Raw genomic sequence first — 27,341 nt, 5'->3', positions numbered from 1 at the left:
TGTCGGATGTTGCCTTGTCTTTTGTTTTTCCCCCCTTCAGGTGAAGTCGCTGCATCTTAAAACAAAACAACTCCATCTTACCAATATATGTACTAAGAATGTATTTCGCTATTATGGTCGTTAAACCTGTTCTAGTTTCAAAATATCACATTTTCATTACATTTTTTTTTCTGGGTTGGCTAAACTGGAGCTCCGACTTATGCAGGGATTTTGAAAATTTAAAAAAAATCTGAGAATCGAAAAAAAGACCAAGTACTTTTGAGTTTTCTGTTGTATCTTTCATCACAAGAAGTACACTGATTAACACAAGGGATGTCATGATAGGCCGGGTCTTTGTAATATAGCAAAGAGTAAGGTCTTTTTACCTGCTCTTTTGTAAAGTGTCTTGAGATAACACTTATGAGTTGACGCTATACAAATACAAATTGATTGATTGATGAAATCTGTGTTCTAACACACACACACACACACACACACACACACAAATGCTTGCAAATACATGACTCTGACAAGACAAATAGCCAACCATATAGTTCAGGATTTTGGGATTGCACCTGGGGTGAATAATAAGATTTAAAGGGGGTCCATGCCACCCTTGGCCACCCCTCTGGAAATGCTCCAGGTAACCAGGATGTTCAGCCTCACTTTCAGTTTGGCTTCAGTGTTACATGCAAATACTGAAGTCTGAAATAGATCAATTATAGTATAAGGTTCTTTTTTTTACCACCAGTGCAAACTTGGCTTTTTTTTGTTGTCTTTTAACCGACAGATAAACTAAGTACAAAATACATATTTTCAAAACTTGCCTTGCAGTCTCTTGGTTTTTAATTTGATCTCCAAGCCCTCTTCTTCTTCTTTGACTCTTTGAAGATGTTGAACCACACAGCTTTGGGTGCCAAAAGAGTTTGACTATTTTTTTTTTTTTTTTAAATTCAACAATGTGCTTCTTAGTGTTAACCCTTTGAAGCACAGAGCGCTCTCTGGCTGTAGAGACAGAGAGGGAAGGTGTTGGTGCTCAGGTGAAACTGGGACGGAGTCAAAGGTGCCTTTCTAAAGTTTGCAGAAACAGACAGAAACAATAACACACTTCTTCAGATGCTAACATTTATATATCATCCCCTGAAGTCAGTCTTGATTCTTCGTCACTGGATGTTTCTGCTTGGCTGAAAGTGATAAAGTGACACAATTTTGAGCTTGATTATTCATCTTCTTTACTTCATTTCAGAGGGAAATGCACTAAAAACTCCACAATTATCCATTAATCAGCCACTACAGGTTATTTCTAATATTGCACTTATACAAACAAATATAAAACTAACACTGTAACAATAAGAGGCCAAATAATCCAGTAATTTATAAAAGATTAAGACCCTTCTTAGTTACACACAACTGAGATTTTCTGGCGGCGGTGACTAAGATAACAGGGAGCAGAAGTATTTAAACAGACAGCTGAAGGTGACGTCAGATGATTCATCTTTGACTTTTTTTTTTTTTTTTGCAGTCTAAGAATAAAAGAGCCATCTGTGCTATACTGAAACATAGCAGATTAGTTTACTAACCCATTAATCCGGCTCGGATAAACAGGCTTCAGGGTTATGAAAATCTAAACGGTACCACGGTCAGCAGCAGGTCTAAGTTTTTCTTTAGTCTCTGAATAATAGAAACCTGAACAAATAGTTTCCCCATAGCAGAGTGAGATGGCAGGAGGAGTGATGTGATGCGATAACAGGGCTTTCATGTGGAACAGTGCTGTCTGCTGTTACATAAACAGCTTTACAAAAAGTGAGCAGTCCTCCACATTCTTTCTATAAAAAGACTCATCATTTCACCCCACTCGTAATCTGGCTTTATTCTCTGCTTTACACCAGTTTGAGGTTTCAGGCAATAAAAGTGGAAGGAAGGAAATTTGTGTTCCTCTCTCCATTTGAAAACAAGGACCAGTAGGGTCTGACTGGAACCACTGCAAGTGTTTTATTACATGTACTATATGTTGTTCCAGAGTTTTGTGAAATTATTTACTCAATATATGCTCGTAAAGACTCATGGCACTTTTCACATTATCTTTGAACCTTTTATTTTCCAACACCCGGCAACAGGAACTATAGTTATGGAGAATTTAAGGGTTTCTCAGTCATTCATGCTCTCTGTGTCTCCCTGTTGGTAATCCCTCAGGCAAAAGGAAGGATAAATCCAAAACAGCATTACACAGAAAAAAATCAAATGTGATAAATACATTATCATTCACATGCTTTCTTTATGAAATTTAACACAACAATGTACATTCATGCATAAACCCACATGTTGTTATTGGAGAGACCGCTCATTCAAAGGTTTATCTCACATCAAAGCTCTCAGCACCAGCGTCACAAGAAGAGTCACTGAGTGAAACATGCAAACAGTCTAACAGTGCGCTCCTGTAAAAGAAGCCACACAGCGGCCCGGATCTCACACATTTACTGACAAACTTCTCCATAAACAGGTTGTTTAAGTAATACATTGCATCTGTAAAATGTGACAATGATGTTACACTTTAAAAAGTAAATCATGGGGGGCAGGTAGCCTTTAGTGTTTAATGCTCATGCGGATAGTCCTTGAAGTGGGCGACCCGGGTTCAGATCAGACCTGAGGCTCCTTTCCTGCATGTCATTCCCCACTCTTTCTCTCTCTACCCCCAATTTCTGACTTTATCCACTGTCCCGTCTCATCATAAAGGCATAAATAGCCCAAAGATTTAGAAAAAGTAAATCATTGTGGAGGTGCCTGTAACTTTAACCTGCATTATTTCTAATCACCAACAGGTGGCGACTTCACAGGTTACATGAAGAAGTCTGTAAGGAACCAGAAACAAATAGGGATCATATTTCCCGGTTAAGTTGAATGTACCTCAAAAGTGGACCAATCAGTTGTTGGTCACTTTGCTTGTTTCAATAAAAAAATAAAAAAATAAAATTATGGAATATTCAACGTTAAATATGATTTTCACAGGGTTTGGCTACATGGTATCGACAAGTAACAACCATGGTAACGTAGCAACCAGAAATGGGGAGTGGCAATTCTCATACACACAATAATCCAAAACAATCACATCAGGCTCCAGCACTGAACAGAAGAAGTTCCAAACTTGATGCTTTAAATCTATTGACGAATGATCTACATCCTGGTTCTTATAAAGTCTATCCTTCCGGCCAAAACCTGCAACTTTTTCATCGAATGCAAGGTTACTAACCTGAAAATTACACATGATAAACGATCACTTTCAGCCTTTAATAAACATGTAAGATAAGCACAATGTCTCTACCTTTCTTCACCACTATTGTTCTAGGTATTATTGTACAGCATTATAATAAATATGTGTTATTTATTGTGCTTTAAAACAACATTAGGAAAAATGTTCAAATGTTGTTCATTTTTCTTCAACGTGACTTCATGACTTTTATTCCCTCCAGATGTCAATTCATTGAAAAAGAAAAGACGAGCCGAGAATCTGGAGATCTGACAGATCTTAAAACATTTTATTTATTACACAATAAGGAAATGTACACAACAAATAATGCGCAGTGCATTCTGGGAACATTCAAAATAAAAAGCAGCTTCAGACACAACAGGCACAAATAAGATGAAAGATTAATAAACGGAGAGAGAGAGAGAGAGAATATAATCTAAGTCTTGATCATAAACATGTAAAGAAAGAGAGGAAAAGAAAACTATCAGGTGGAGTAGTGATGGAGGTTATACGCTTCACTTCTCTTTCAGTGGGTGATTTTAGTTTGGATGTGTCTCGGTGCAAACAAGACGACCTTCCTCCTTTATTCAGCCAATAAAGCCATGCACTTAAGAGGCACATATACAGCAAGCACCACGACTCGTAAATATTTACAATGTAAACTAATGACTGAAGAAGTGTCACACGTGCCTTCTTTCATCCAGAGTGTAAGTGACCTTCAAGACAAGATGTGTCTCAGTGACCAAGAAAGGGACCATTCAGAGCCAATCAGCAGTCATACAAAGTGCACAAAGGGTTCGTTACAGATATATGTGTGCCCGTGTATTCTCCCAATAACGTGCGTCGTTTTGCAGCAGCCTGACACGTGTTTGTTTGCTGTGAGCGCTCAGGTGAGTTATAATGAATCCATGAAGGAGAAGCAGTGAAGCAAACAGAGTACGTGTTATGTAATTACAGATTTTTTTTTTTTTTTTTTTAAAACCTTCGCTGTCCCGCTTTCTGAGAATTAGAAAGGATGTTCGATACACCACAGTTTGACAGCTTCTCCCTTGACTCAAGTGCAACATAGCTGCACATTTTCTGCTGTTGTATTATTTGTCCAGGTTTGGAGACGCCCGATTGTGGAGCCATCTGTCGTGCTCAAAATGACATTTGAAAAATTCATCAGTTAACATATCTTTCCCGAGACAATGTCGCTGTTGCTCTGAGTGATCTGCAGAACACACCGTCGACTGTTTTTTAAAAATAATGTGAGGGAAAGGAAACGGGATTTCAAACCAAATCTGGTTTTGTGTTTTGTGTTTGCAGTAACAGGAAACATCTTTTTCATCGCACTGTTAAAATCTTACAAATAAAATTCCCAGTGTGACACATGTTCAACTCTTTAACGCAATGATTACTGAAGTTGTGTATTTGCTCAATAACATTACGGACATTTCTGTGCAAAAACATAAGTCCAGTTTGTCAGATGAGGACGTTGCTTAGTTTCCTTCTTATGATGTGAAAACATCAAGAAAACAGGAAAAGATTCACTGACGACATATTAGATACATCAATCAATCAATCAATCAATCAATCAATCAGTTACTAATTGAGTCCTACATTCAATTCTCTTTAATATACTATATATGGAGTCAGAAAATCTGGACAAATAAAAACAACCTGAGTGGATAGACATGAGTATAAGGAAGAGAGTTAATGCCTTTTTTGTTTGTTTTAATCTGAATAATTGAAACTCTGCTGAGCTCAGCTGTGAAGAGGTCAATACCGGGTTTGTATTTAGTGCTGAGGTTTTTACTTTTCACAGCAGGAAGTGCACAGGTGTAAAGAAAATCAAAGAAAAGAAGGTTACATTTCATTTAGCTGCTTCAGTTCCAGCGCATGACGAATCACACACACACACACAGCTTCAACACTTGAATACAACAGAGCATTTTTGTTTCTGCTGCTGTGACAAGTATAATCATCTGCAGTGATTAAAGGCTATAACAGGTGTTTTTTGTTTGACAACTGCTGTGATGTCGTCGACTACTTCCAGAGGTGCAGCTTATGTCAGAGTTTGACCCTCAGAGAGCAGCGGTGTTTGACCCGGTGTTGATTTACAGTCTGAAGGAGCGACTACAGCCAGGCTACTCGTTTCCCTCAGTTTTAAGTCTTTATACTGCATCCCCCGAGCTTCTGTTTCTTTTTCATAAGACTGATAATGATGTCTGAATGTCCTGTCATGTAGTGAATTACGTGTTGAGGCAGTTCTTTGTGGGTGGAAGCCATCGAACACTTTGCACCTGAAGCTTCAGTCGCTGATGTCCGAGCAAATGTCGAAGAATTGACATCCGCTCGAAACTGCTAAGAGTCTGATCTGCAGCATGCTTTCAGCCCACAAACATCAGTGCAGCAGGTGTTTTATAAGCCATGTGATTCAGTAATCGTTTACCCTTTTCAAATGTCACATAAAGACAGACACTGTGGCTGCCGCTGTTCTTAGGAGAGGAGACATTTACATAAGATACCTGGAAAGCTAATTGAACGCTACAGGTTCACCTAAAGGAGGAAAAAGGACTGAATTTATGCAGACGACAAGCTGAGAGTAAATGAAACTGGATGTTTAAGGAATGAATTAAGACTTTAAGCACCAACACAGGGAGGTGTAGGGACATGGGAGAGGGAAGAAGAGTAGGTGTAGGAGAGACTAAAAAACAGACAGAGTGAATTAAACACAGACAGCACGCTGCTATTAAACACTGAGCTCTTATAGACCATAGATCATTTACAGTTCAACTCCTGTTAATATGCAAGATATATAAAAGCCTCTATAAACTGAAAATGTCACAGATTTGTGCAGAAAGTTAACGTTTGGACTAAACGCCCTGCAGTCCAGGTAAATGTAGTGGTTCAGGTTTCAAAATAAAAGTCCTTAGTAGTTTTAAAGATTCAGTTGGCAGTGGTGAAATGTTGACGTGTTGGTTCTCTTAAAGTGGCAGGTTTACAAATAATAACATCATGAGCCAATCAGAACAGTTATGCTTATAATTAGTCGAAAACAATCTGACTAAGTGGTCGTGATCACATCGAGAGAAATGTTTCTGTGTCCGGACGACCAGGTGAGCTGATGCGTCATCTTCATTTTGACTTCATGCATAACAAGCAGTTTCTACTCTACACATGTGTGGAACTAGCGTGCGTGTGTGTGTGTGTGTGTGTGTGTATGTGTGTGTGTGTGTGTGTGTGTGTGTGTGTTGTCTCCAGATGTTTGGCACAGGCTCAGAGGGAATCACCTGTCAGCAGGTAGACTCATGTCATCAGACAGAAGCTGATCTCCTAAAGGAAGAAAGACAAGAAATAACTTTCTGTGCATCTTAAGTCAGTCTGCGCTGTCAACGTTAAGTGTTGGTCCAGGTTTATCAACATTTATATTCACAAAGAGGGTTACACAATCAAAGTACGTGTACTCTCCTGTAACCTTAACCCAGTTGAAACGCGTCGCTCTGATAAAGTGAATCAAATTGATCTTTAGTTTCTAGTTTAATGAGTAGCTGGAGCTTTTTGTGACTCACAGTAATTATTTTGAAGAAATTTACAAACTAATTTTTTGATTCTTTTGTTTTGGTCAAACAAGCCACAATATTTTTAAATCTACCATCACATGCATGACATAAAACTTGGTGCTCACGGTAACTTCTTTGCTATTTAGAATTCTCTGTCTGGGGCTTTCTATTGTTTTCAGCTCAGTGGGCTTTAATCACCGATGTCTTAAGAAGTTCTTTCTTGAATTTGTTTGTAAGAAGATCCGAAGAAAAGTCTTAGGCAGGTTCATGAAGCTGTTCTTAAACTGCTGACTTGTGTTCTGAATCTGATGAATGCCACATCCTTGTAAACTCGACGTTTGTGCCTGTTGTTGCTAATTAGAATAGAAAGCTGAACTGTTGGAGATGTAACGGTCCATCTTGGTTTTCTTCAGTGCAAAAAGTCCAAGATGAGACTAAAACATCTGCAACAAGAACGATAGTCCTGTATTCTTTTTTTTTCTTTTCTTTTTGAAGATTTATTTTGGGCTTTTTGTGCCTTTCATGCAGAGAGAGGACGGTGGACAGAGTCGGAAACCAGGGAGAGAGAACGACATGCGGGAAGAGGCCACAGGTGGAGGCGAACCCGGGCCGGCCGCTCGAGACGACAGCCTCAATACACGGGGCGCGCGCCCTAACCATTGCGCCTTTTATGTTTCTCTGTCTGAAAGGGAGGGGTGACTGCCCTTTGTGAGGTCATAAAGGGAAAACCTCCAAACGGCCTGTTTGAGCACACTGAAAAGTGGACATGTCAAAAGGTAGAGATGATAGACTTTTCTCATAATTGGGGGGTTTGTAGGCCGACCAGGGACACATTCTGGTTTTAAGTAGTGGTTCAGATACTGACAACCTGGTTATTCCTCCTTAAAGATGTAATCACAACATTTCAAGTATGCTGACTCAACACATTCAAATCTGAAATGAGCTTTTTAGAGGACACATCCAGAATAAAACAAGTGATGTGATCCATCACAGAACAACAAGAGTTCGTTTGAGTGTCTGGTTTTGAGGCATGAAAGATAAAAATGGTGAAATGTAGCTCTTTGTGTGAACAGAGTAGAAAATGATTACATATTGGATGTACCGCTCTGATTCACAGTTACACTAAACCCGCATTGCAATCTTTGATGCGAGTGAAGGCTCAGACGGTCTCGTCTTACAGATCAGACAGTCCGACCTTGGACTGTCTTGAGTTCCTGAGAAATGGTTGTTTTGGTAATTGGTTCTGACTGGATTATTGTGTTTGGAGCAGAGGAACGGCGCTAAAAACATCCATCTTTGTGTCCTTGTTTTCTCTCATATCTAGCCTGGTGGGGAAGGTAATAAGACATTTATGTAACTATTACTGTTATCCTTTCTTATTTATCAAATCTGCACTGCTCTCATGTTCTGTTGTACTTTTAAACATTAAATAATACTACAAGAGGAGGAGAAGGGGGGCAATTGTAGACCACATTGGGGCCTGGAAAAAGACAGTTACAGAGAAGGACAATTCTGTAAAGACAGTCACACGAGCTCACTTCTGTATTCTGCATCATTTTAAACCACACTAACGATGCATTGCTTCTGACGGGTCGTAGTAACAATCTGAGATTTGAGTCCTGACTGTTCACATAAACAACACGACTCTCTGTAATAGCTTTAACAGTTGTTGTTTGAGCTCAGTAATGTGTGTTTCCTCATGAACATTGTGTGTGTTGACTACCTGTGCAGGGAGGAGTCTGGTTGTCGTAGCGAGAGTTGTTGCTCTGCAGGGCCTCGTCCTCTGTGTCGCTGTCGCTGCTTGTTGCGACCACGAGGACGGATGGTGACGGATCTAAAAACAGACAAGAGGCCATCAGACTTTCATTTAAGGATATGATTGAAATAAAAAGCAATTTATAACATTACAACTTTTCTTTCAGACATGACACGGATAACCTGCTTTACAGTCGTGTACAGAACTGTTTCGCACCTTTTCATTTGTTGAATTGTTCTATTATTCTCTCTTCCCCAAAACAACAATATGCTTTGAATGAGTTCATCTCCAACTACACACCAACAGACAAATATAAAACTAAGTGAGCTCCACACTTAACACGATTTAGTGGGTTTAGAATAATGCATCTTGTACAATCAAATAAAAATACTTTGAAACAAGAATTCTCATTTAAATTAACTAATCTAATTTGCTTCTTTAATTGAGATTCACCAATGTATCAGTTGATCATAGGTTTGGCCTATACCCGCCCCTGACAGACATCGGCCCAGCTGCAAAGACTGACATGCACTGATGTCAGGAGCCATTGTGTTTCACATCAATTTAATGCTGACTCCAGACATGAACAGCTGCAGGCCAAGAAAGAATCCATTACCCTAAAATATAGGGAGTTTTCATTCTTACACTTTTCGTGCAAGAAAAATTGACAAACAATTACATGTATGTAAGTTAGTGTTTAAGATGATCCCTATCACACTAACACCAGTTGCCCTTACATAGCCAAAGCACATTGGTCCCCTCCGCAATTATTGGGGGTTTTATCCAGCTGACTGAATATTCACATCTGCCCAAATTCCAGGTGAACACTTGACCTCTCCATCTGACCAACTTTAACCCTTTGCCTCTATTGTTTAAAATGATGTGCTGAAGCAGACGTGTACTCTGCTTAGCATGATACAGAGCACTCACACGAGTCAAACAAACTGGACTTTGGGGGTCAAACATGCTTGGGCATGGTACGTATCACCTTGTGTGAGTGTGTCCTCACACTTGAAAAGTCCAGGCTCGCTGACTCTTGTCGTTATGCTAAGCTAAGGGTACACTGTCAATGCTGTACACAAAAAGCAAACTAAAGAAAAACATTGAACACATTAGTCCCTGAGGTTGGGAGTTAGAGTGTTAGCTCACCTTCACTCAAATGTGGCTGTGCAGAAAGCCCCTCCAGCAAGGACTGATGAGAGTTTCCTGAGCTTTCAGATTCACAGTCCAACATGGCCGCCCTGCAGTAGGAAGAAGGGTATGTGTGAGCAGCAGGGTAGAAAGATAGAGACATGAAGAGCCCTCTGTTGCAGTTTGAGTAAATCAGCCATCTGCTGTAGCTAAACTGAAATATTTTTTCTGTTCATAACAAGTGTCAGAGACGCACCCCAGGGTCCTACTGCCACAGTTCTTGCTGGCAGTCATGAAGCTCGGTCCACCCAAGGTAAAAATGTCGTCCCTGGACCCGGAGGCCCCGTACAGCTGCTGCTCCACAGAGTACTGCTGCTTGGAGGTGGAGGCCTGCTCTGATGAGGAGCTGCCGAGAGAAACAAGGGGGCTCTGGATGCCGTCTGGCTTCAGCACTCCTACAGGAGAGACAGAAGCAAATTCACTGAGTGGAAAATCGTGATCTTGTTTTGTTTTTCAGTTCAACCCAGGCTGACAAAAATAGAAAACAACCCTACATTAAAAAAAGGCTGCATGCTTCTTGGTACATGACACAATAATCTATGATCTGTGGACGGATGGATCCAGATTCCATTCACTCAAGAGCTGATCTTGTTTTTTTAGCTATTATCAAGCACTTACAGTGAAAAGGGATTTTTATCAAAATCTCTGGCTATATTTGGTCTTCTGTTACAATCCCAAGAACTGACTGAAGTGTTAGTGCTTCATCCAAGGACACTGTCCTTAAATAGAAAATAGCACCAAGCAATGCCCTGGAAAGAAAAAGACTTTAAACAACTTAGGAACAGATGTGAAAAGTGTTTGAAAAATGTGACAGATAAGAAGTGTGAACTATTTAAAAAATATCAGTGTTCAGTGTTTATCTACTGGGACAGTCAATGTCTGGAACTTGGATGTAAACACTGGTTGAAATATTGACACACTTTTTGGTGAGGAGGAGTATGTAGTGCTCACAGCCCACAGTTTATCAAAGTTCAGCCACGAGAGCTTCAGGAACTATTTTGAGTCACACTGAAAGAGCACAGAGGAAAGAGGAAAGTAGAGGCATCCAATATGATGTACTTCAAGATTCATCAAGTAGATCCTTGATGTAAAAAAAAAAGAAGATAATTAACATAATCAAGGATTATGTTAATTATCTTCTTTTTTTTTTTACAGCACTGACATCCTCAAAATTACAGCCTCCGCATTGCTGATTTATGAAACTAAGAGGATGCTAATGGAAGATAAAAAAAGGGCAAAATAAGAAACCAAACTTTAAAGCCAATCAATCGACTTACTATGTTTTGCATTGAAGTGATCTTTCCCTCAAACCTCAGTCACTATATTGAACAAACAACGAGCTAAGCCTGACCCAGTCCATAGCAGGGTACTTCAACTGTTTTATTTTATTTCCTTTTAGCCTTTTAAAAAGTTAATGAGAACAACATCAAATACAGGCTCATGTTGAAGCCTGCTATTCAAAGTCTATAAGATGAAATCATGTCTGTGCTTTCCACCTCTGTCCCAAACAAAGGCGTCAGTGCAGGTTCAACAGGGATTGAAGTTGGAATAGTACTAACCCTCAGAACCTCCAAGCCCCTCTTTCAGGTGCAGGCTGAGCTCTGTGGCCAGGTCTGCTCCTCTCAGGTCCTTCTCCATCTCCTCTGGACTCCTCCTCTTCACGACCACGGAGCCATTATTGTCCAGGACGGGGGACAGAGATTTCCTGGCTGCACAAAAAGAAAAGAAACACAGATAAGGTGTGAGTATCTGAGATTTATGGAGATGACTGTGAGTAAGGCCGGGCTAAATCGGTTTCATTGTAAACAAAAGTATACAAAAGATTCAATGTTCCAAAGAAGCATCCAAAGCCACACTAGAAAAAAATGTTTACCCTGTGTTAGTTAAGGTCGGAAATCATGCAACTTCACTCAAAGGTGGGAGCACTGACAGGATTTAGATAAATGTGATCATAGAAAGACATTCAGGATTTGCATTTAGAGCTGACTTTTTTTATAGACTGTCAGGGTAGCTGTAACACTCATTTAGTTAAACTGGAACACTATTAACACTTAATCTGTATAGCAACTCAAAATCATCACCAGTACCCATGTAGTAGTCCTCACCAGGGCGGCAGGGCCTGGAACGAGCAGCGGCCGCTCTCCCCAGCAGGTCCAGCTCCCCGGGTTTACGACAAGCTGACAACTCTGAGTCAGCGTGGTGAGAGGGAGCCTCCTCCACACTGAAGCCCCCTGACGGGCCGGGCCTGGTCTCTCCTGTCCCCCGAGCCTCCAGCACTTGACTCTTGACATCGGACATCTTACTGCGGACCTCGGCCATCTGGGCCTTGAGGCGGATCAGGACCCCGGAGTCTGGAGCTGATCGTCGCACGACCTGAGGTCGCCGCTCTCGATCCTTCCGGGAGTGGGGATGAGCTGAAAGAAAACAGAAACAAGTACATGAGGAGAGACACTGAGAGCAACTGAAGAAAACGGATCAAGAAATGGCTTGCACCTAAACCATGGCGGCATCGTTTGGTGCACTTGCACACAAAGTTGATCAGTGGTGTAAAAAGCTGCAGGAATAAATCCTGATAACCTAAAAACTCAGTCAGAATTTGGAACTTCTGGTTGTCTTGTTTCAAAATCAATGGGTTTTCAAATAGATGCCAGAAATAAGGTCCAAAGTTGACTCAAGTTTAAGAGATTCTCAGGTTTTATTCGACAAAATAAACCAGTCAGTAACAAACAACTCTAAAAAGACAGCAGCTGACTAAGAGGCTAAATGAGACATTTTGAGCAGGATGGTTTAATTTCACACTGTGCCATGACCTCCTCTGACATAAACACTCCCTACATCAGAAAAAGCACGGCACAGATATAGGAGATGGGCGTTATCATCAAAGAGAAATGAAACAAAACAAAAAAAGTGGGAAAAAAAAGAAACCTCAAAGAATTCTTATTTGTCGAGGGACCCTGTGTGCGAATTAAAGTATTGATTTTCGGTTTAGCTGCAGTGATTTGTTGTCAGTGGGCAGAGTGCGTCTACAGACCTTGGCTGTGCAGCAGGGAAACAGGAGGCCGAGGCTGAAGGCCCCACAGAGACTCCACGCTGCTGCGCTCCTTCAGATCCAGCAGCTGGATCAGGATGACCGGGTCTATCTCCAGGAGGCTGTTACCGCCTGGACCGCCAGCAGCAGCACCGCTACTGGTCCCACTGCGACCGGCTGCAGCACTGCGGTGTAAGGAGCGCATGCTGGAGCTGGATCCACCTGAAGATCAAGCAGAGGACATGTTGTTCTACCTTTCTTCATAGGTTGGACCATGAAATCAATTAGCATTTTGTAACTTAACAAAAAAATTATCTGTGGTGTTAACTTAATTCTAAGCCACAAATACATCATTGAAGCCTAAAAGGCATGTTTTGTTTTTTTTATATACTGAGAACTATATTTTAAAGTACAGAGGCAGTGAGACCTGTGAGATCAGAGCATCCTCAGTAAATCTTTCTCTGACCAAAGAACTCAAAGCTGAGTTAGAAAGTTTCAGCTGGCATTGCGGAGCTGAACTTTATTGTTTTAACAGCATCAAAGAAAAGGGTCATGATGAAAAACAGAAATCAGGACACAATGGGACCTACAGAAAGTGCAGCTACTCTGACTCTGCTCCACTCTGACATCTAACAGAGTACACACACACACACACACACACACACCTCCCCCACACATGTTCACATACAGACACTGAGTGTTTCTATATCAGCACAGGCACCAACAATGACTCATCCTCTTCATACCTTTCAACACCAACACAGTCAAACACACAGAAGGAGCCGCTTTGAGGCCCACCATTGTATCACTCTGTTCTGTTTGTGCCGCTGCCAAACAACACAGGAACACCTGATTCGTTTAATTCTCAAACAGAAGATGAGGATTGTGTGTTTGTACCAAGTGAAGACAGAGTGAGGCCTTTACCTGAGGCAGGAGATTCAATATTTGATTGTCACAGATTCACAAATGGCGGGATTTGTTGCTTTTGTCTGGTAACTTTGGGCTTGCAATATATTCCAGAGATTCCCGTTGGCTGTGGACATTTGTGGTCGACTTTATTTTTTATTTTATGATTTCATGGCTTAAAAGTGTAATTAAAAAAAAACAATCTGAATAAATTAAAATGATCAAAACATCTTTGATTTCATCCCTACAGGGGTTTAAAACAACAGTCACCTATTTTACATGTGAAAAGTAGCAGCATCCAACACATAACAGGACATTATCTCTAAACAGTAACAACAGGGAAGACAAAAATACAAAATAAAGCACATTATACGGTGCAGTGTGCACAGAGTGTACGCTGTGGGGTCTTTTCAATAAGAATGGATTGCGGCCACTTATAGAAAAATGAAAAGCGCATAATTTCCTCTCCTCTATCTGCTCCATCTCAAGGTCCTACTCTTAATGCAAACCGAGGTAACGATATTCAAGCACAAAAAGGCCATTGGGTACAGGCTCACAGACATGCTTACTACTTAACCCTTTATGTGAGCTAGATTAGAGTTAGTGAACACAAAAGCTGTGCAATGTGTGTGTGAATCAGGCCCTGCATATCTGAATATTCAGACTATTTGGCACATGTGCAGTTGTGACCAAGCTGCAACCTCTGGTGTTGAAAAATGAAGCCAATGTGGACGTGCAAAAAAACTGCAAATCCTCGAGTGTCAGGCAGTTCTGGGCTGTATCTCATTTCTCTATTCATGACAACTGTACTTTAATTCATCCGTTTCCATGATATTAAAACCTGAAAGTTATGGGGAAGTAGCTTCATTTGATGTATTTATGCTCTTGGCTGTCTGCCAGGCTTCAACACCACCAATTCTAACAAAAGGTAACTTCCTACTCCAGAAAACAACGTGGTGGCAACCGACTGCCTGAACTCGAGGCTCCATATACACAGTTGAGAAACCAATGGTTTGAGTCGCAGTGGCTACGTTCATCATTAACATGGCCTATGGTTATGATGTATTTATAACTTTTAGGGCAGCGTGCAAACTTCTCTGCATGGACCCCTGAGGACTCGTGTTGGTGACTAAATGTATGTCATTCAGGCCCTTGAGGATATGCAGACTTGGAAAATGTAATTTAGGATTTATTCCTCAAATCAAAGCCAAACATTTCACAAAGTTTTACTGAAGTCTGTGGAGAAGTTTGTGAGATACAGCATCTGCTAACAAGCAGAAAGACTGATCTCTTCTGACCTACCTCCTACGCACCAAGAGAAACAAACTGCAGGATCTAAATTTATAATTAATCGTGAAAGAAAGCTTCATATGGAGTGTGTGAATCATACCTGTGGCTCCTGCCAAGTCATCAGGAAGCTCTCCTTCTTCTGTCTCAAGGTTCCCAATGAAGTCTACATCGTTCTCCCCGGACCTGTGCAAAAAATACACAATCATGAACAAACAGGAATTTAGTAAAGAAAGTAGGGACAAAATTCCCTCTCTGAGTTACTTTCCCCCTGCTTTACCTCAAAAGGAAAACTTAAGCCTGTATGCTCTCACCAATATTCTCTAAAGAATCACCCACTACAACAGTAAGTGAAGCCAAGAGATAATGAGCTGTTCTTCTACTCACATGGTCTCCTCGTCTATGTCGTTCTCCTCAGTGTTGCTGGTGGCTGTGGAGCTCCCTGAGGTGCTGCTGCCGTCCAGCGGGTTCACCTCCTCCTCCGTCAGACAGTCCACCTCCAGGTCACCATCGGACAGCTCCTGCACAACACAGAAAAAACAAACCATGATGACTCTGAGTTCACATGCCTGCGTCGTAGAAATAACTGCATTCTTCTTACTTCAATACAAAAAAAAAAACTGGCTTGACCTGCAACAATGCTTTTATCAAAACCTGTATAATACTTTTGAACCATTGTACTTCAGTTCCACTCTGAATCCATTTTAACACTCTGATCAGATTTAACAGACTGATTCATTTCATTTCAAGAGGCCAGTGCAGTATTGTTTAGCCTCCTTCCAAAATCTATTTGAACATGCTTGCGAGGGTTATTTGAAAAAGCTTTGACATGGATGCCCCTTGCTAATTTATACGAGGCTTCATTTTTTTAACCCATCAAGTTGTAATCAAATTATTTCTTCTTACATCTCCCCTTATGTACAACTACAAGCGTATGTAAAATGAGAATCAAAAAGCTGCTTTCTCTGTTCTCTGGAGTGACGTGTGTTTACTCCTCACATTAGAGTCATCGTGCTGGGTCCTCTCTTCTTCTTCTGCTTTCTTAGTGTTGCTCAAAGTGGTCTGGATTTCGTCGTCACTCTTCACAGAGCGCGAGTCTCTCTCAGACGTCGTGGTGCTCGCAGCCAGTCTCATGTCAGGAGGCGAGGAGCTGCGTGACGTCTGTCGGCGAAACAGCTCGATGGCCAACCGCTGAAATCAGAAAAAAAAAAATATATGTACCAGTCAGAAGAATTGATTTTTCTGAAACAGCTGCATGCCAGCTTGTTCAGAGCAATAAGGAAAAACACAAGTGGGTAGATCCACAGACATCAGGATATGTAATGGAGATCATGTTACAATCAGAATATGTAAAACTCTTCAACAAAATTAAAACAGTACCTTAAATATCAGGTAAGATTTGACTATAACACTGTCAGATTTTATATAAAAAAAGAAGTAGAGATGATGCAAACTTTGTGTGAACCATCTGTTCATAACAACAACACAGGTTGAATTGATTAAATTATTCATTATTTGATGAAAAGAGAAAACATTCTTTTTTTTAAAGATTTATTTTGGGCTTATCGTGCCTTTAATGCAGACAGAGGACAGTGGACGGAGTCGGAAACCAGGGAGAGAGAGCGGGGAACGACATGCAGAAAGGGGCCACGGGTGGAAGCGAACCCAGGCCTACCGCTCGACACGAGAGTCTCAACACATGGGACGCGCGCCCCAAGAGAGAAAACATTTTTAACACATTTTATAATCAAATGATTGCTCGGGTAATTTGTCAAGCGAAGATGACAAGCATTTACGAGTACAAGCTTCTTTATCTTAAAACTCTTTATTTCTGGAATAAATCAAATGTAACATCTTTGGGTTTGGGACTGTTGGTCAGACAAAATGAACATTACTGTATGTGAAAAGGCGACCTTAGACACAGGGAAAGAAGAATGGGCCTATAATCACTACTTTAAGTTATTTAGACAAAAACAAGTACTGTTAAATTAAGAGAAAAACTGTCAGGTAGTTCTTGACAGAAGACCCAAGTGATTTCTTTCAGACAGGTTTTTTTTCAGCAAAAACATCATCTTAACCTTTTTTCCTATACTGCATTAAACAGACACATACATGGGGGAAACTGTGTTTGGATTAAAATCATTAGTTTGTAATAAATGATGCATCAGCAGATTTAATAAAACTTAACAAAGCTGATCTGACTCCAAATGGTCTACATTATCAAATTAATTTAATAAGGATTAAAAACACAACAGACTGTGTACCTCTTTGAGGTTGTTGATCTGCTGGATGTAGCTGCTCTGGGCTGACTCCAACTGGCTGATGTACCAGTACTGATCTCTGCACTTCTGGAAGAAGGTGGGGGAGCGCACCTGGTAGCTGTGCAGCACACACACACACACACACACACATATACACACACACACACACACACGAGAATCAAATTATACTCTTATTACCCTCTGGCAACAAAACTCTTCTGCTCCTTGTGTCTGTAATATCAGAGTGCGGCAGGTCAGAGTGGAGCATGCTCTACAGGAAAAATGATGGTCGGTGTGTGTGTGTGTGTGTGTGTGTGTGTGTGTGTGTGTGTGTGTGTGTGTGTGTGTGCCCACCGGAGGACCAGCGTGTCAGTCTGCATGTTCAGGTAGCCCTCACTGGCCAGAAGGTCGAGTCTGAAGAAGCGGTTGTAGCCCCAACATTCACCGACCTCAAAGTCAGAGGCGAACTCTCGGATGATGTTCTTGGTCGGGTCACTGGAGGCCTGATGGACCATCTCCACACGGTACTCATACCTACACAGAGCCAAAACAACATCACTATCAAGGAAGAAACATCACAGGGAGAAGGGAAAGAAGTGGTCCACACGAGAATGAAATCTTTTCTATGTTGTGAAAAACAAAATGTTACTCTATGGACTCAAATGTTCCATATCCTCTTTTCCTTTAGGCGGTGAAGCTTTAGAAACCCAGTCCATACTTTTCAGTAAAATCTATTGATCATTAATGTGGTCAAAGATGAAAATGTATCTTCTCCTCTAGCTTGGAATGATTCAACCTGTCATGATCTTTGGGCACAGTGGGACTTCTTGTGTTTCCTGTGTGCCAATATTTAATTTTTCTCTAAAACTTGTGAATAAAGATCAGCTTGTAGAGAAACAAACAAGATTTTAAAAAGATGTTTCCATACTTTGATGTTTCAGGGAGTCCAGCAGACAGTTCCAAGAAGACAGACAGGTAGTTTCCACGGACCACGCCATTACCATCCTGATGACACACGTTCCAAAAGTTACACAAATCTCTTAGAACTCACTGAAACTAAACATTGTGGGGGTTTGCAGCTAACATTCAGCTCACTCAAAGCATCATTTTTTCTTTAATTCACATGACCTGTGCTCATTAGGATCACATACTGACAAAAAAAGTGTAAAGCGCATCTGTGAATTTGTAATTCACATGTTAGCTCGATGGCTAACTAAGCCAAGCTAAACTCTTTCAGTACGACAACAAACAAACTGGAATGAAGAAATGACCAAAAGAGATGACCAGAAACTAAGCAGGCGCTTTGCTGTGGATGCTATCATGCTCGAGCTAATTCAACAGTGTGACGTTGATTCAATGAAAAACATCAGTAAAAAGGAAAACTCACCGGGTAGACTTTAAGTCTCCAGCAGAGCCCAGATATCTGTAGAGGAGGACTATAAACTGGGTCCGCCCGCTGCCTCAGGGTGCTACAAACAAACAAACAAACCACCCAGGTCATGGTTCATTTGAAGCCTGATCCAAAGGCAACTGATCTAGCCTTTGGATCAGGCTTCCATTGAAACAAACATCAAATAAAATGACACTTTAACACTCTGATTACATTAGTCTCTGTGGCAGGGTTTACAATGTTAAGAGGAATATTAGTTATTATAAACAAATTATCAGAAGCAGCAATTATGTGCAGGCACTAAAGCCTTGTTATTGTAATGCAATATATTTCAGGGCACAGCTGGGACCCTCCAGGTTTAAATCTATACTTTGAAATAATAATAATAAAATACCCAAACACATTAATCGCTAGAGAGGATCTGCCTAAAAGCACTCCTGATCCTCACTGTACACAATCACTGAAAACTGATGGACTTCTGTTCTTAGTAAATCTTTCTCATGATGATCTTATTTCTTCAATTTAGGTTTAAGAATTTTTTCATGTTAACAACTTATAATAGATGCTGCTGAATTCTCTGTGTGGCAAAAGGTTGAAGATGAAGCTACTCTCTTTCAGAAAACAAGGGAAGAAACCCATAAAGGGAGGCCCGTGCTCAAAGAGCTGCTGGTATCTGCAGATGTTAGTTTATGTGGTGCCAGGGATCGCTTTCCTACATGCAAATGTTGCCTCAAATAGGTTGTCTCCTGGCAACCATTTAAAAGGGAACTGTCCCGACATTGTGGGCTAAACGCCATTCAAGAACTGCTTTAGCTGATGAATAATGATGAGTTCAACAATCTGCAAAATTCTCTTAATGTCAATATTTTGTTTAAAGAACCGAGAGGATGTTTTTTCTGCACAAGAAGGAAAACGTTTTATTATTCACTTAATACACACAGTCTCTTTTTTTTTTTTTTTTAACAACTGAGGCAGAAAAACTGGGGCAAGTTACCTGAAATTGACCAGAACAAAAGTGCTGGAGTCATAGGCTGGAACGAGCTCACTGAAAGAACAAAGAAAAAGGTTGATTGCACTTACTGAATAATGCTGGCTGTAGTTTAAGGACACTGTCAGGCTACATCATACTGTAATCCATTGGTCAACAACATAATACACACATGGCTGATTTTGGATCTTGAAATGCTTTGCACAGATGTGTTGTGATCCATCAAATCGTTGATCTGTAAATTATACAACTATTTCATAAATAGACATGAAGAAGGACATGACTATCACCTGGTTTCTCAAAATTTGAGCTATTATTTGACTTTTTTTAGAGTCAAAAATATAAACAAACTGAGCATATTGAAGGGTTATTTAATGATGATAATATGGGTGAAAAGCAGCCAAAGCATGACATGTTTACCCAAAAGAACTAAACCAACTTTTCCTATACAGGGGAGCAGGTTACCTGGTGAAGTCCGGAGGGACCGGCGTGGTGACGAAGGACTGCATGGGTTTGCGGTGGACCTGCTGGAACATGAGCAGGATCTCTGGACTCTTGGAGATCAGTTCACTCTTACTGCAGGAATGAAGCTATTCAACACACACACAGTAAAAATAAATATATATTGTCATTTTGAGGGAAACAAAAACGCTGTAAAAACATTAACGATTATTTACATGTCCTTTAATAACGGGAACAGTTTGTGCAAAACTTGAGTTTCTGTCTGGAGAAGTCGTGCTGATACTGAAGAACATTTAATCAGTTTCTTTATATGCAACCACAACGAGAAAAGTAACTAATACATTGAGTTAACATACAGCTGAGAAAGTAGTAGTACAGCATCAGCTGCCACACTTCAACAACACCAACAGAGCAGTTCTTTGCACTACAGCTCAGTGAATGTAGGCTTTGAGCTGCTGGAGACGACCAACCTGATGCTCCACCTCCTGCAGGAGAGACTCCAGCAGCTCCGTCTCCTGGGTCAAGGACGTCTTCTGGCCTGGTGGGGAAGAGCGCATTTCTATTTTCAGTGTGCTTGTGCTGAATGTCGGCCCTGATGGAGGCTGGAGAGTGTGAGTGGTTGGGGTGTGCGGCTTGTGTACTGTATGTGGGCGCTGAGTGAGTGCATCCACTCAGCCCAGATAAATATTTCATACGTGTATTACCAGCAGCTGTAAAAGGTTTATCTGACTGCTCTCAGAAGGGGAGCATATTTCGTAGGGCTAAGGTCTCAACCTTTGGATCCATTGTACGTTAAGATGCATGAAAAAGAGCCTTTTCAAACATGGATTACATAATGGTGTGCTTTGTCCAGCTTTTAGGAGGATTTTTCCTGATCAGTTAGACATACTCATGGGGATTTTTACATTACTGGTGGCTTGTCTTAGATAAGCTGTGTAGAATATGCTCCAAGAGTTTTACCCATGAGGGTGATGAGTTTGTTCTTCAGCTGGTTGTCCAGACGTGCGATCATCATTTCCACAGCGTTTCGGATCTCCCTGACCCTCTCGTCCTTCGCTCCCCTCACAGCCTCCACGTTCCTCTCCTGACCCGTGAAACGACACACAAACACAAAAACAAACACACGAGGTGACCAACAAGTATTATTTCCATCCAGGCCTCATTTACTAGACACCAGTCCTAAAATGAAATAACACCATGTTGCTGCCATCTAGTGGATGTCAGGAAAACTTCACCCCAAAGAGCCTCAACCTTTACACAGATTTGTATAACCTTTACAAAATGAAGCAACTTCTTTAATATATTTACACTTCATGTTTTTCACAAATGTTTTAGGTTTCCTCGTCCTCTCGTGAATTACTTAATTTTCAAGGGGAATAAATTCTCCTACCACATGAGCCTGACTCACTAACTGTGCTTTCATGAGTTACACGTAACCAATTGTACATCAGGAAGTATAAAATGTGTTTTTCTTAAGAATTATGATTTCTCAGAGTTCTGTCTCTACAACCTAGATCAAGAAACACTTATTTTATGTCTCCCTCAAAACTCAACCCTATGACTGCTTCATTTCTTCCTCTTAAACTTAGAGAAACATAATCATTTCAGAAATGCCACTACATCCGATCAAGTATTCTCTGAATCCGACTCACTTGGAACCCTCACACCAACACATCTCACTGACGTTACACCAGCCTGGACACTACATGACAGCTCAGAATGATTCATCCATTCAGACTAATGAATATACTCAGTTGACGTCATGGTGCTTGGAATATTAGATTTTGGTTTTATTTGGGACCAAAAAAAAAAAATCAGTCCTCACCACTTCCTGCACCAGACTGATGAGCTCCATGAGACGGCGTCGGAGCTTTGCGACCTCCTCCTTCACTTTGGTCACGTGCTGCTCATAGATCTCCACCAGAGGCTTGAAGGTGTGGCCCCCGTGCTGGATATGATAAAAACCACACATAAATGACTTTTACGGTTTCTATAGAGTTTAAATATTAATGTTTGAGGGTTAACTTCATTTAAAATGGTTAATTTTGAGTGATTACTCTGGGTGTGTGTATCTTTGCATGCAATTACTAAAAGATGTGAAACACTACCATGCCTCCCCACAGAGCACACTGGTGACAGATGCATTTCTTACAGGTCCAACAGAAAACACTCAGCTTCTCATGGTGGTTCTCACATCTGCAAAAGACAAATTCAGTGACAAAAACAAAAAAAACATCAAAACAGTTACAAAACAGTTCTTTTTGGGGGGGGGGGGGAGTCTTTAAAACCAATCAAAGTCTGTGTGCCTTCACTGTTCCTACAAAGTGTTTAGAAACTCTCTACGTTAATAAACACGGCAGACAGAGAATGAAGACAGTGAATTAGATGAAGGGAGAACATCTAGGATGTGTTGGGAGAAGAAGCAGCACAAAAAAAACCTGTAAGAATAAATTATTTTCTGCCAAAATCCGTCGCAATTTAAAATAAAAATATCTTAAAAATCTGCATAAAATTCTTGCCTTACTTTAATATAGGTAAAGCATTTTTTAAACTTATCCTTTAGTAGAAAGTCAGATAAATGTCAGTGTTTCTTCCCACCTAAAAGAGGGTGTAGTCTTAAAATTATTTTATTTGACAAACACATGGGTGTAGAAAAAGTCAGGGAGAAGGCGAGTACTATGAGGGGCTCACTTGTCCTTGTCGTTGTCTTCATGCTTGGTTAGGCTGCAGAGCTGCAGGGTGTCCAGCTGCTGGGTGACCTCTTCTGCCCAGCGACAGTTGACCAGCTCCCTCAGCTGCAGCGGAGCCCTGTGTTTACAAGGACACCCACACTCACTTTAATACCCGTCCTGATGGTACAAACATGCAAAGAATAAACTGAGACAACACTTTTTCATTATTTCAGTTTCAAGCTTTCTTTCAAATGAAACTGTTTGAACACAGACACTACAGTGGACTGCAGAAGGTGCAGTGTGTTAGCAGGACTTACCGACAGTGTGGACACTGGGCTCTCTGCTCTGTCAACCATCGCTGTCAAACGAGAGATAGCAGTTTAATAATGATGCCAAATAAATACAATGTGAGTGCAAACACCTTCAATTATCAGGTAAATTTGATTGATTCATTCAGCTGGCAGTATTCCTGGAGTACTTCAAAGAGGGACTCTCTTGCAAATTTTCACAATTTATCTTTTCTTTGTTGAACATCAAAAATACACTTTTTTTAAACCTGTAAATATCTGTTCTGCTCAGCGAGTAACTAATTAAGAGAAATTCAGGATATACAAATTGTATGCAATATTAACCAGGGTTTGCTTGAACATGTAACAAAGAGTGGCAGTACGAAAGAACATTTTCTGGCCCCTGATTGGCGGACACAGACTTACTCTTATGCAGCTGAAGCAGCAGAGTTTGGAGCAGTGTGGGCAGAGACGAGCGTCCCTCAGTTTCTCCATGCAGATGAAGCAGCGAAACACCTCTGCGATGCTCTGCACAGCGACAGAAAAGAGATGTTTGGTTAATGATTTTATTCTTGTACAGTTACTCTCAATGTAAATTTGCTCTCTATCTGTACAAGTTATCTGTGGTGGTACATGAAGCGATCATCAGTCATTGACTGTAGTCAAGAAGATCGAGGCAGGTCGGGTCAAACTTCAACAAATTTGGACTCAACCCTCCTCTCTCAGCAGCACTGAAGCACTCCAACACAGCCCATACAAAATAAAGGAGGATAACACAAAGGTTTTAAGACTCAGAGTTTGGATGCTCAACCTCGTTTTACCATTATGATCTATTTGAAATCAGGGTTGGATATGTACATAAGGATATGAGCATCAAAGGCCAGCACTGTTGAACAAAGATAGTTTGACAAATAGGAGGCAGGTAGTAGTAGGTACATCACTCCATCATCAAGATGTTTGCCCCTTAATTTGCCTAATTTACTGTTTTGAACACATGTTCTTTTCAGTATTAGTCTATGATGGGGTGAGGGGGATGTTGAGGATATTTGTGTGATGTGACACATACCTCAACACTCTGTTCATCCATTTCGGCCAGTTTGAAGATCTTGATCTCGAAGGGAAAAAAATCCAAGAGGTTGTCGCCAGTGATCTAAAAAAAATTAAAAAAAAAAGTTGAAGCAAATATCTTAGACTTTTTTGACATTCCTCAGATTTCTTTCTTCTTCTTTTTTGTGATTGTTTCATTTGAAAATCAATGTGTGTCAAACCTCCAAAAGTGTGTGTATGACATATTTCAGTCTGCATTTGATGGTGTTTTTATGTTATTGTTGACCATTTCAAATGAAACTCAAACTACTTTAAATAATTGTTTAATGTTATATTCAAGCCTCAATGAAGGCAACATCTGTGAAACAAGAAGAAGAAGAAACAGACAATACAATGAATCTTTTTCAACCCATCCTCTCTTGAGTTGCATTACAATGTTATGATCACTTTCAAAACAAAATAAGAACACAGATACAAATTGAGATACACGACGCTGGTCAAGTTTTACTTACCTAAAAGGATCAATCATGTTGAAAATCGCTTTAACTAGAAGCCAACTAGAAGGTATTTAATACATCTGTCTGTTTATGAAACTCTACATTAAGCCTGTTTTATTTTTCATTTGTTCTTCAGTCTTACTTTTTTGTCCCTCGAAGGGAAATTTAAATTTACAGCAGTACAAGACATAAAAGAACAGAGGACAGTGCAACAAAACCTGATCGAATTCAACCAAGAAACAAACAAAAACAGTTTGTTAAAAAGTCAATTTGAATGGGAGCAAAGATAAATAAAGTGCTATAGTGCTGCTGGAAAGTTCAGTGCATATCTATTGCTCTTTGTCCTGAGCAGCCTGTACCTCCGACCAGAGGGGAGAAGAACAAAATCCTCAGAGAGAGAGAGGACGGTCAGAGCTGGCCAAGATAGACCTGGCTTTACCATCAACTTGTCTGTTCCAGATATCTGATGAGGAAAGCTGCTGAATGACATTCATTTTACTGACTGTTTTATGAATACTGGACAGCAGATTGTTTTTGTGCTGATTAATGTTCCCCTCTGAAGAACTTTAGGACGGGCCTGATGAGTGCAACACAGTGTCACACAAAAAAAAATCCAATTTGTCCAGTTACATTTATACTTCTACTTTAAAAAGGTCATAAATAGGAAAAATAAATAGTTAAAAGAACAATATTTTTGGAGCAAATTTCCAAGCTTTGTTAAAAAAAATAGGCTTATTTATTAAAAATGATGAAACAGCTCAAGCATGACGAGAGAAAGTCAAATTTAAAAACTACTTAAATGTTCTCAAACTTATTTTCTTTAAAGTTTTTGCTGAAAAATCCCCCAAAAAATAATAATAATAATTAAAAAAATGCCCTGCTCTCTTTTAAGTAAAGTCAAACTTACAAAAAGGTTAATCAATAAAACATCTGTACAATAAAAACATCAGTGCCTTTTCTACATTAATATTTAAAAAATGTGTGATTTAGAGATAAATCCTGTAAAAGGCTACAGTTATTACATTGTCCTTCAAGAAAAGAAAGGACAACTTAAAGCTTTAAAAACAATAGATTTGTATTTATCACCGTCAGCTAGCAGCCAACATGAGAGGCCCAGCATCAGCAGACCCACTGACAGCTAACCTCACAAACACAAACATGTTTGTTTATCTACAAACACACATCAGGAGGCAGATTAAAAACAGGGAACATAAATCATTTGATCATGTAGCTGGCTTGTTGTCATTAGCAGGGTGGCTCACTTACCTCCGTCTGTCTCACCTGACAAACAAACGACTGGAACAAAAAGGGCAAAAAAAACTACATAATTAATGTGAGCACACAGCAGACGTGTTCCCCGCTGGTTAAACTAGCATTACATAGTACAGTATGTTAGCTGTGTTGTGGCAGAGGTTACTCTTTATCAAGCAAAAAGATGAAAAAAAAAAGCTGTTTTTTTTTTAGTCCTAAATTGAAGATGTAGCGGTAGCGCTGCTCTGAAGCTGTCTGTCCCCTAGCAATAACCAATCAAAATGCTCCGTGTTCTTCTTCGCTTATCTTTATTTTGACGCGGTTGTCAGACGGCTTTAAAGGGCATTACCGCCACCTAGTGGACTGCCTACAGAAGGCAGAGCGTTATCACCACTTGCTGTGATATCAGTCTTTTATTGTTCCTGTGTTGTTTATTGTAGAGCAGGTATGGGGCAACTTTGGTGACAGCAAGGGGCCACATTCATTTAATTCTCACTGCCAGAGGGGCCAAATTGTAAAATACAAAAAAAGATTACAGTCGATTATGTCTCAAATTTAACTCAACATGTACCAGTGGTCAAATATTTTTATGGACATATTTCTGGGTTTCATGATTTCATGGCAGATTTTGTCATGTTTTCTTCATGTTTCCAATTAATTGATATGTAAAAATTGACCTGAGGGCCACCTTGAGGGTTGATTGGGGCCGCATGTGGCCCCCGGGCCACCAGTTGCCCACCCCTGTTGTAGTCAGTCCAGAATTGTGTAGCAATGTGGAGAAATACTTAAATATGGATTTTTCTGAACTATTTGTGCAGATTATTTTTAGATCCAGACTGCATTTCTTAATCATGTTCCAGATTTTAAAAAACTGTATTTAATTTGTATACTTTGAGCCGGAAAAAAAACGACATGTCCCACAGTTACCATTTGATTGCAGTATTTAATGTAATATAATAATAATATCTTTATTTATATAGCACCTTTAAAAACAAATGTTTACAAAGTGCTGGGACAGACAAAGTAAATACAGAACAGAGTTCAACAGAGAGGGCAAAATTATAAAAATGCAAATAACAGGAATAATATGGAGTCAACAGGCAGGTATGGAGAGGCAGTTCAGTACAGTGAAGGAAGATTAGTTTAAAATCAATCAGGAGAGAACAAAATTAAAATTGAGGGAGAGTGGGACGACATCACATCACAGGCTGTAAACACAGAATGAAGATAAAAAGAAGGGATAAACGAGATATTGGTTAAATTAATAAAGCAACAGAGAGATGAAGATGTAGCTTACATTTAGTTTGTAATACTTACACCATGGAAATACTCCAGTAAATTAACTGGAAAAGTTTATTCTCACATAAATGGATCCAATCACATATCCTCACAAATACATCTGTAAATAAAGACAGATTTTGAAAAACAAGAGAGAAGTGAACCGGTTTTTCATGTTTTTGTGCTGATTAATGTTCCCCTCTGAAGAACTTTAGGACGGGCCTGATGAGTGCAACACAGTGTCACACAAAAAAAAATCCAATTTGTCCAGT

General features: G+C 40.1%; 1 protein-coding gene across 2 annotated transcripts; it reads right to left on the bottom strand.

Moving 5' to 3' along the window:
- Positions 1 to 3,491: 3,491 nt before the first annotated feature.
- Positions 3,492 to 26,047, bottom strand: trim37 (tripartite motif containing 37). 2 transcript variants are annotated; one of them, XM_065963020.1, is made up of 25 exons: positions 25,807 to 26,047; positions 24,063 to 24,146; positions 23,423 to 23,524; positions 23,027 to 23,067; positions 22,729 to 22,845; positions 22,146 to 22,233; positions 21,863 to 21,985; positions 20,998 to 21,121; positions 20,508 to 20,575; positions 20,041 to 20,165; positions 19,582 to 19,632; positions 18,585 to 18,666; positions 18,126 to 18,202; positions 17,552 to 17,731; positions 17,201 to 17,315; positions 15,936 to 16,127; positions 15,324 to 15,457; positions 15,040 to 15,122; positions 12,747 to 12,965; positions 11,803 to 12,129; positions 11,275 to 11,424; positions 9,912 to 10,110; positions 9,674 to 9,765; positions 8,492 to 8,602; positions 3,492 to 6,541 (listed from the first exon to the last, which is right to left on the bottom strand). In XM_065963020.1, exons 2-25 carry the CDS (start codon positions 24,081 to 24,083, stop codon positions 6,495 to 6,497), a joined length of 2,868 nt encoding a protein of 955 aa, XP_065819092.1. In that variant the 5' UTR covers positions 24,084 to 24,146; positions 25,807 to 26,047; the 3' UTR covers positions 3,492 to 6,494. The 2 variants fall into 2 exon arrangements, with proteins under 2 accessions (XP_065819092.1, XP_029134428.2); XM_029278595.2 differs by having other exon boundaries at positions 11,821 to 12,129.
- Positions 26,048 to 27,341: the final 1,294 nt, after the last annotated feature.

The sequence above is a fragment of the Labrus bergylta genome, chromosome 14 (genome assembly GCF_963930695.1).
Source record: "Labrus bergylta chromosome 14, fLabBer1.1, whole genome shotgun sequence".
Taxonomy (NCBI): domain Eukaryota; kingdom Metazoa; phylum Chordata; class Actinopteri; order Labriformes; family Labridae; genus Labrus; species Labrus bergylta.
The sequence above is the reverse complement of the archived record's forward strand: the minus strand, read 5'-3'. Positions and strand labels throughout refer to the sequence as shown.

What these genes read in the sequence shown, in the direction of transcription:
- trim37 (XM_065963020.1), bottom strand. Translation starts at nt 24,083, where the DNA reads ATGGATGAACAGAGTGTTGAG. An exon ending in GACATAGACGAGGAGACCAT is followed by an intron (nt 15,123 to 15,323) that starts GTGAGTAGAAGA and finishes TTTTTTGCACAG; the next exon opens with GTCCGGGGAGAACGATGTAG. An exon ending in ACAGCCACATTTGAGTGAAG is followed by an intron (nt 8,603 to 9,673) that starts GTGAGCTAACAC and finishes GTCTGTTTTTAG; the next exon opens with ATCCGTCACCATCCGTCCTC.